At 38.9% G+C, this 9,114-nt stretch overlaps 1 protein-coding gene across 1 annotated transcript; it reads right to left on the bottom strand.

Moving 5' to 3' along the window:
• Window positions 1-1,267: 1,267 nt before the first annotated feature.
• Window positions 1,268-7,545, bottom strand: plcxd1 (phosphatidylinositol-specific phospholipase C, X domain containing 1). The gene is made up of 7 exons (XM_020632293.3): window positions 7,166-7,545; window positions 6,871-7,012; window positions 6,061-6,203; window positions 5,845-5,973; window positions 4,502-4,657; window positions 2,486-2,666; window positions 1,268-2,386 (listed from the first exon to the last, which is right to left on the bottom strand). The coding sequence occupies exons 2-7, from the start codon at window positions 6,995-6,997 to the stop codon at window positions 2,142-2,144; spliced, it is 981 nt and encodes a 326-aa protein (XP_020487949.2). The 5' UTR covers window positions 6,998-7,012; window positions 7,166-7,545; the 3' UTR covers window positions 1,268-2,141.
• Window positions 7,546-9,114: the final 1,569 nt, after the last annotated feature.

The raw sequence follows: 9,114 nt of genomic DNA, 5'->3' as shown, positions 1-9,114 counted from the left end.
TCTGTTTCCAACTTTCCGGATCTTAAATGCATCGTTAGATGGGAAAAGGCTTAAGCTTTGAATGTATAAAGACATGAACAAATGTATAAACCATATTGTAAAACCCTGTTAAAAAGAAGTAAAAAAATTAAGTTTTTGGGTGCCGAGTTATTTCATTTAGTTTTCCTTGATTCACGAAATAAGAAGTCCAGTTTGTTAACTCTGCAAGTCTGGGACTGATACCAACATTTCCTCTGACTTCATGTGTCTAACTTGAATTGTCCTTCATACAAATTTGTCAAAGTAGGAAAATCATTATGTCCCATAATTCAGTCACAGCGTGATTGCAGGGTAAAGGGGGGGGGGGGGGGGGTGTACAAACTGAGAAATGAGAAGAAGCTACAGTTGCTTGGTGTATCTGAAAATCAAACTCTGTTGAGCAGAGACTTAAACACTCTTGATTAGAGGAAACCTCTTAGTTGATGACAGTGGGGGACAAAGTACACAACTTCATGACTTGAGTCAATTATAGATACTCCTGGAGAAAAACTTCCTCCAATACATTTGAAAGTTCAGTCAAATGATTTCTTGAACTGAAGTCCTGGAGGACTTGCTTTTAAAAAAACTTTAGTATTCACATCGGGTGAGTGCAGTCAAGAATACATGGCTGTACATTCTACTTTGTCATGTTTATTTAGAAAACATTATTTACATTCTCTAACTCACATGCTACAGACTTCCAGATTGGCCGCTCCAAAATAAACAGGACATTAATGGGAACAACCAATAATACCTGATGAGCAGGGAAAATGTCAGCCAGGCTTTCCACAGTGAGACAACATTCATGTTTTTTAAACCCCCATTTCAGTCGGTGAAAGGCCTCTTGAACTCTGTAACTGTGCAGCATTATACTCTAATTCCTGGTGCTGCTAAAACTCCCTTTCCTTTTTTTGTTCACTTCTCTGCAGCAGTGTTAGCACCCAACATATACTAAAACATATAGAAAGAAAAGACAGTGACAACCTACGGAAGAGGATAAGGGCCACTGAAAAAAAACATTTTGGTTCAGATTTTTTTTTAACTCTGACTTTATTCTGAGATTAAAGTCAGAATAAAAAATAAATAAATCAGAACCAATTTTTTTTTTTCCAGTGGCCCTTATCCTCTTCCGTAGACAACCTCTGTATTTCACTCAATGAACTGGCTGATCTGAATGATGTTTGCTCTGTGTTCAACCATGGAGACGTGCAACATACAAAGTGCAGCAACACCACTCAGATAAACCACACACAGAACCACAGTTTATTGTCTTTTGGATCAGATTTCAGAACAAAGACAATTCATCAGCTGACTTCAGAGCAATAGTAGAGTAATGAGAACATTCATAGAAATGTAGTGGAGTAGAGTCATAAGTACATAAGTTTCAAATATAGTCTAGTAAAAAAAAACTTTTAAAATGTGCTGAAGTACAGAACTCAAGTAAATGTTCTTCTTCACTGTGTACTACTGGTTGATGATGAAAGACTGGAGAAGTGAGAGATTTGCTTAAAAAGGCTCATGTTTATTGGAACAGCTCATCTCCACAGGCACAGCGGTGCAGCATGTTATTAAATCAAGGCCTAACCTGTTGGCTAAAAGGATCTATAAGTTCATCGCTGAGGGTTGGGTTCATGCAAATAAACGGTCATGCACTTTGCATATGTCTCAAGTCCTCTCTACATTCTCTTTTGAACATTACATGTGTTCTAGGTGAAACTATTTGCTGCCTGCTTGTCAGGATTATAAAAGTTTGAGGCCTACATTACATCATATGTGCTTGTAGAATAAACGCTTTGTGCTTACTCCTCTAAATGTGTACTGTAATGGAAGATTAGTTGGATCTTTATTGCTTTGGAGAACGTAACATAAAACTGCTTAGCTAAGCTAACTGGTGGAAAAACTGATACAGTGCATAAATAGTCAACTGAGTGTAAACAGACAAGTGCAGATCAAAGTACCAAGATAATCTGTATTCAAGTAGCTTAAAGACTGAAATGTATATTTAACAGCCTTCAACGAGTGCATTAATAAATAATTCAAGTAGAATGTTTCTTTAAAAACAAGCTTGTGTGTATATCATGCTATGGTTCACATTCGTCTCTAAATGCAAAAATGTGGAGAAGTCACGACGACCATTTCAGTAGTTTCTCATTCAGTGCAACAACAGTGGGTACGAAGTGGCTCTCGGTGATAAAGTCCCCTGCGATGATGTTTAGAGATCCGACTCTGGAGCCGGGAGTCTGCTCTTTGACCCAGCCGAGCAGCGCCGGGTACGTGGACATCACCAAGTCCTTCAGGGACTCTGTGGGGTGTGTGCAGATGTATTTCAGGTCCTCTGTCAGATTTATTCCTGTGACAAAGAAGCCACCTAGAGCAGGAAAACACATGTTAAAAACTTTGTGTGGATTCGCCTCGACACAGCGTCAGTTAACAAGCAATAAAACGTCATGAATGATCGACTCGTTACCTGGTCTGCCATGTTGTTTCCTGTGTTCAAACTCCTCAATAAGAGCCTCTGCTTTGCATTTATTTGCCCACCAGTAAGGAATATGTGGCCACAGGTCGCTGTGAGAGCTGGCCATGTTGTGTTCATAGGACACGATCACAGTGTAGCCTAAAGCCCACAGGTTTCGAAGAGTTAGCACTTCCTGAAGTCAAACAAAAAAAATACAGCACCATGTAAGACAAACTCATGCTGTTCATAGTTTCTGTACTGAATGTAATGTACTGTAATGTAATCATTAAACAAAGCAGTTTACTATCCGTACTCTGGGACAAACTGACCCCACTACAGAAGTTGCTTTAACAAATTGTATTTTGTCAAATTATTCCTTTGCAGTTAGTGTTAGGAGTCACAAGGTAACTCACAATAAAATACAATACAATAGGTGATACATTTTCAGGATAACGATAATGTCACGCTATAGCGATTCTGAGATAACTGATGAACAGTAAAACAATCATTTAAAGAAACATCCAGATTTCTGATTACAAAACGCCTCTAAAAAGGTCGAGTGTAGGATTTATTTTTTTCACGGCAAATAGATTTCCCCTCTTATCACGCTTCATCTCTTTAATTTATTTTCCCAGCTGCCTGACATTAACCCGTTGTCATCATCTTCTTTGGCCATTTAACATCTGTTCAGGTTCACTTCACAGCGCCACCATGAGGAGTAATGAAACAGTGAACTTTTGTTGTCTTATTTTATAATTAAAGTATCGATATTTGGCAACAGTAATTTGATAATTGTATCACAGGAGTCAGGATGATGATATATTGACGTATCGATGTTTGTACAATGACTATTGCATGCACAGATTCAACATCGTAACTATGTTTAATTCATAACCTTTAAAATAACAAAAGCTCCCCATCGTGGGGTGCCGTAGAGCCTAACAGCTACGTATGGCATGCACCCCGTGTACAGAAGCTACTGTCCTCCTCACAGCGGCTGTAGGTTCAAATCCGACCTCGGCCCTGCTGCATGTCTTCCCCCACTCTCTCCTCCCAAAGTTTGCTATCTCTCTTCAGCTGTCCTTTCCAATAAAAACAAAAAGCCCTCCATCTGAAGTGTCCTTTATTTATAAATTGGGCTTTGAACACAAGATAATCTGCCAATTTCACTATTATGATACTGTAGTCACAATTTCTAATATTGTTGAATGTACTATGGTGACACTGTATAGAGATTTTCTTTTTACATAATTTTATGAAACTTTGCGGGTATGACGCACACCTGACCTAAGAATGAACTCTGAGGAATAACATTTTTAAATGGACCAAAGAGGTGTTAGTTGGCCTACGTCAGCAAAAACTATCTTTGCATGTAAAGTCTTACCATTAGAGGTTTTTTAAGAGTAGATACATATTTCTTACATCCCTTTTATAAACTCTGCTGTGTAAAAACCTCCAGAGTGGTGGTGTGTTCTCAATGTGGTTTTTCACTTCTGCTACTGACTGTGGAAGTTCACATTTCACACGGCTCTCTGTACTTTCACTGAACTCTATTCTGTCAGCCCTGAGATCGTTTTATGATCTCTAAAAATGAGCCTTTAAATACAACAGTATCAAAAGCTTCACACTCGAGGTGGTAGCAAACACAACAGGAGAAAAACTGTGCGTTTGTCAGGGGACTATTTTTAGCTGCACATTAGTCTACATTTGGTGCTCTAGTGAATATTTGGGGCAGCAGGATGGTGTGTGAAGGATTGAGTCAAAACAAACTACACAGTGTGTGCCCGAAATAATGAAGGCAAATGTCACTCAGAACTAAGTGTGGCTCATAGAAGTGCTGTTTTTGGTTAAGAATGGAGCTCCATTACATAGATAAATTAGGTAAATTAGGGTATGGTTACAGAAACAATACTTATTATTAGCACCAATTCATGGAGCTTAAGTCTGTTTATTTACAAGAAGAACAATATAGATTAAACACAGCCACATCCTTTAAGCACTTCTGTAAAAGCTGAGGAGATGTCGTACCGTTTTGGGACAAAGTTTGGAGGTGAATGTGTTGCGGATGGTTGTGAGCAGCAGCATGTGGAGCTCCTGGTTTAGGCCGAGGAAGTGGCTGAAGGAGAGGATGAGCACCTCTCTGGGATGAGCATCCAGCCACTCCCTGATCTCTGTTAACACAGTCTGTCAGGAAAAAAAAACATAGGTTACTGTTTAGTCTGCTTCTACTGCATTTAATGCACAATTCACAGCCTTGTGTTAAAAGCTTTGAACACACATGAAATGGTTCAGTGATCTGGTATAGGACCTGATTTTTTGGCATTCACACTCAGGCCTATCTTTAGTATGACAGAGGTGCGTAACAACCTGCAGGGTCTGTTCCTTCACCACCTGTCAACTCTGCAGGAGCAAAGGTGAGGTGAAGGACGCTCGCGTTTCTCATTTAAGCCACCTTAAAGATCGTCACGCTTACTCTGCAGCCTGTTCTGTTTTACATGTTGAGTATCACATGTCAGAACTTCTTACAAATAGCCCCCCTAATGTCCACACTCTCTCATGGATTTAGGTCTGTTTTCTATGCAAAGATCTCTGGAAAAATGATTCACATTTAAAGGAAATAACGCTGATTTTGTTACTATGAAATAAGAAGTAACACCTCCTTTTTCTTAGATATGAAAAAGACAATGACTCAATTCAATACATGTTGGTGTTTTTGCTGTTGTCAAAGTCTGATCCAATTAGAATTAAAAAAAGTTTTGACTATAATAAACATTACTACTCTTGTCTTGAAGAAGAATCAAAGCCTTCCTTTACAGGCACAACTCTTGCCTCTTTTGTAACAATGTTAAAAAATGACAACCTTATTGTAAGATTCTGACTTTGATATGAAAGGCTTGTTACGATGTGTAGGCTATGATACAATGCTTAGATAACTCTTCTAAGCCTTCTTTTAACACTACTCTACATTGTAATGTTACATTGTTATTATTATAAAAATAAAAGTTAGAACCGATTTGTAGAATTTTGGTACAATATGAAAATTTCAAAATAAAATGTCGATTCAATCATAAGGACACAGAACAGAACAAAACTGTAGAGTTTAACAGACTACTGTACAATATAGTAAGATATGATGTATGTATGTAATATGATACCAAACAGTACAATATGATATAATATGATATGATACAGTACGATACAGAAGGATGTGATACACTTCATTGTAGTGCAATTTGAAAAGAAAGGAATCTAATTAAAATGTTAAATCGTAAACGAGCAGAGACAGAAACTTTAGTATCCCATGACAGAGAGAAGAGTGTGGTAATGTGTGCTTGTGATTGATCTTTCAGCCCAGTGAGACTTTACTTCACCTGGACAGTGAGCGAGGTGTAAACACCGTGGTAGAAGTACAGATCAGTGGAGCTGTCGTTCGGCCTGTGCGCGATCCTCAGGTCACAGTATCTGATCCCACAGTTCAGCTGCTGCTTTATTGTGAATTCCTGCAAGACACAGGAGGCACAGTTTGCATCTGAAGGCTTAAAATAAAATCGATGTATTTAATATAAATATATGTGTTCTTTTATTACCTGCGTTATGGCCCACTTGTACACAAAAGGGCGAATCAGAGGCTTCATGTACTTGTCCAGCTTTTGAAGCATGTCTGGCTGAGTGAGGTCAACAGGAGATCTGTCATTCATGTCCAGACAGTAGGTTATTGCATTGTGGCTGCCTGATGGGGGGGGGGGGGGGGATAATAAATATAAATCATCACAAAGACATATCGATTATTTTACCTTATTGTTTATGAAGTACAACTTAACAAAACATTAAAACTGTGAAAGGTCTCTGGCTGCTTTTTTTTTTTGTTCATGGCTGCGTAGTTGGAAACTTTGTGATGCCTGTTTTTAAGTGCAATGTCTGAATTTGGCAGCATGGTCGGAATAGTTGGGTTGTCCCATATTTAGTTGCGCTCTCTTCACTCGACTGTATTGTCTTTATTTGCCTGGGTTGTCTTTGTTTTGCTGCGATGTCTCTGTCCTTGGATGGTTTTTAAGAAATGAGGTTGAGTTTTATGAAATGTGTTGTGTTGAACAGCTAAGGGTACAACTTTGTATCTGAGTCAAACTTGTCAGGATGTTTTTATTCTTTTTATTTGAGCTTTTGTCTATTTGCTTGTGAGTTTTTGTTTGTTTTTACTTTTCTGTATTTAAATAATGTTTGCTCTGGCAATAACTGTTGTTACCGTTCAGTAAAGGATGTTGAACTTGAACTTGAACTATCATGGCAGCTCCTATAGTCTTACACTGTGTTGTGCTGTAGTTACACCCCTCACAAATATACCCACTAAGAAATGTTAACTAACAATATATTGTGTTGTCATATGGCAGGCAGCCTACCTGGGATGGCCAGGTGGTACAGCGGGATGTCCCACAGAGCACAGGGCAGGTGACACATCCAGCTCTCCATGGGCAGCTCTCCCAGACTCAGCTTCCTCGCTCCGGACAAAACCACCGAGGAGGACATGCTGAGCTTCAGCGCCTGCAGCCCGCCAGTGAACACACATTTAACAGTATAATGCTGCTGCAGAGTAACACGGGGACTAGATTGGATTCATTATGTGCAGAAAAAACTTGAGCATTGTGTTCACACACAGCACAGTGGGAAATGTAGTCCTGTTTATCTCATACTTACTTGATCAGACTGCTGCTGCTCCCTCCAACCACCAAACCCGCTGAACCGGTCAAACCTCCACACAGAGGAAATAATCCACGGACTGACACTACAGGCACGAGCCACGAGGACTCATCCATGCCGGAGCGGAAGGAAATGTCATAGCTGTACATGAAACATGTATGATGTGATCCGGAGATAAAGCGTGTCTCCCAACCCTGCAGTCTGCTAATCTTTTACACCTGCAGAGCCCGGGATGACGAGAACAGAGGACCCGGCGCATTTTAGCTCCAATCATTGATCATCCATAAGGATCGAGGACGCACGCATGATGTGCTGTCTGCCCCAGGTAAGTCTCTGTGTTCACCGTCCGACCGGTGCAGCAGCAGAGTGCGCGGGGAGGGGAGGGAGGGAGGGAGGGGAGGGAGGGGAGGGCGGCACCGCGCCGGCTGACAGATCAGCAGATGCAGAGAGGCTCTCCTCTTAAAGAGACACCTCGCATGTTAAGTCTCTGATGGGAACTCCAAAACATACCGCAGCCCTGCCAAAAGCCCTGACACTGTGACGTCACAGCCGGTGTTTCCCATTAGCTTACCTGACGCTGTTCAACCTGCTGCAGAGCTGTTCGTAGTCATTTCTTTTATCATGACATTATAGACTACTTTAAAAACATAGAGCCGCCTTCAACTGATGAATGATGTCAATGCAGAAGTGAAGCAATCCTTTTTGTGTTATTTTAAATGAACATTATTAAGGTGGAGGACTCATCTTAGCTCTTCCTGCACTTGTGTATATTATCGTCTGTTCTGTTATTTGCGTGAATGTATTTTTTTACTGTGCAAGTAAATAAATAATAATGATAATAAAAACATGTCCCAGTTTGACGGACAGGTAATCTTCCACATGAATATCTGAACCTTCAGCTCAAAGCTGCACTCAGGTAAAGATAGTTTGAACTCTGACCTTTGTACTGACTTGGACTCTGCAGGAGAGAACATGGTGAGTTGTGTGTTTGTCTTTTTTTTCAGCATCTTCAGCAGGTCAATAAACTCTGAAACAGCACTAAGCACAGACACAATCTGCTTCAGGAGCACGAGGGCCGATAACAGACTGACTGCTGATGAGGATCAAAGTGAGAGCAGAGTTTTAACCTCTCAGCCTCTCTCTTCTAATGAGATTACACACAATTAAATGAAGTTATATCGACTTCAATTAATCACATCAGTCAGGGCTACATTTCCCTTTCTTCCATGTTAAACCTACAGGATTAACCACATATGTGCACTAAGTGTGTTTTCTATTAGTATTTAATTATGCATTTATTTCGGAAGTTAAAATATTTCTGTTATATTTAGGTTAGGTTAAATGTTATGGGTTAATTTATTCATGTTAATCAATTTTGTAAATTATTGTCTTTGTACTTGATTACGTTCTCTGAATAGATTACACGTAAAGAGTTTATAAGTATTTATTTCTCTCATTATTATCATCAGCCTGGTCATTGATTAAATAATTTGTATTGATTTTAATTTGTTCTGTAAAAAAACATTCTTATCAGTGCCATTTTCCTTTTCATCTTTTCAAATAATCATTTTATGAACTTTTAAAAATGAATTTATGGTATTTTATTCTAACATTATCATTATTACTAATATGAGAAGTAGAAGTAGAAGTGGTCAAAGTTTTATGAAAACATTATATTGACTGTTTTCATACGTTACACACAATATGCTAAGTTTATTCATTTAATTCCTAAATATTTTATTTTCCTTTCATTAAGTATAACCAGCTGAATATATTAAAGTATATAAATGGATATTATGTTAAAAATAAGATTGATAAATAAATGAATGAAGCGGTTTACTTGCAGTACAAGTGACCGTGTATACACTGTTGATTTTTTCTAATCTTCTTTTAATCTGTTTTAAAATGCAAACTTTTATTTTATTTGTGTAGCTCATATATTAAAA

Source organism: Labrus bergylta, chromosome 6, assembly GCF_963930695.1.
Source record: "Labrus bergylta chromosome 6, fLabBer1.1, whole genome shotgun sequence".
NCBI lineage: Eukaryota > Metazoa > Chordata > Actinopteri > Labriformes > Labridae > Labrus > Labrus bergylta.
Note: the sequence above shows the minus strand (reverse complement) of the source record. Positions and strands in the feature narration are given on the sequence as shown.

Excerpts from the sequence above, each read along its gene's own strand:
- plcxd1 (XM_020632293.3), bottom strand. The coding sequence starts at position 6,997 with ATGTCCTCCTCGGTGGTTTTGTCCGGAGCGAGGAAGCTGAGTCTGGGA. Across the intron at positions 2,667-4,501 it reads CCAAACTTTGTCCCAAAACG|GAAGTGCTAACTCTTCGAAA; the intron begins GTACGACATCTC and ends GTTTGACTTCAG. Across the intron at positions 2,387-2,485 it reads GAAACAACATGGCAGACCAG|GTGGCTTCTTTGTCACAGGA; the intron begins GTAACGAGTCGA and ends TTCCTGCTCTAG.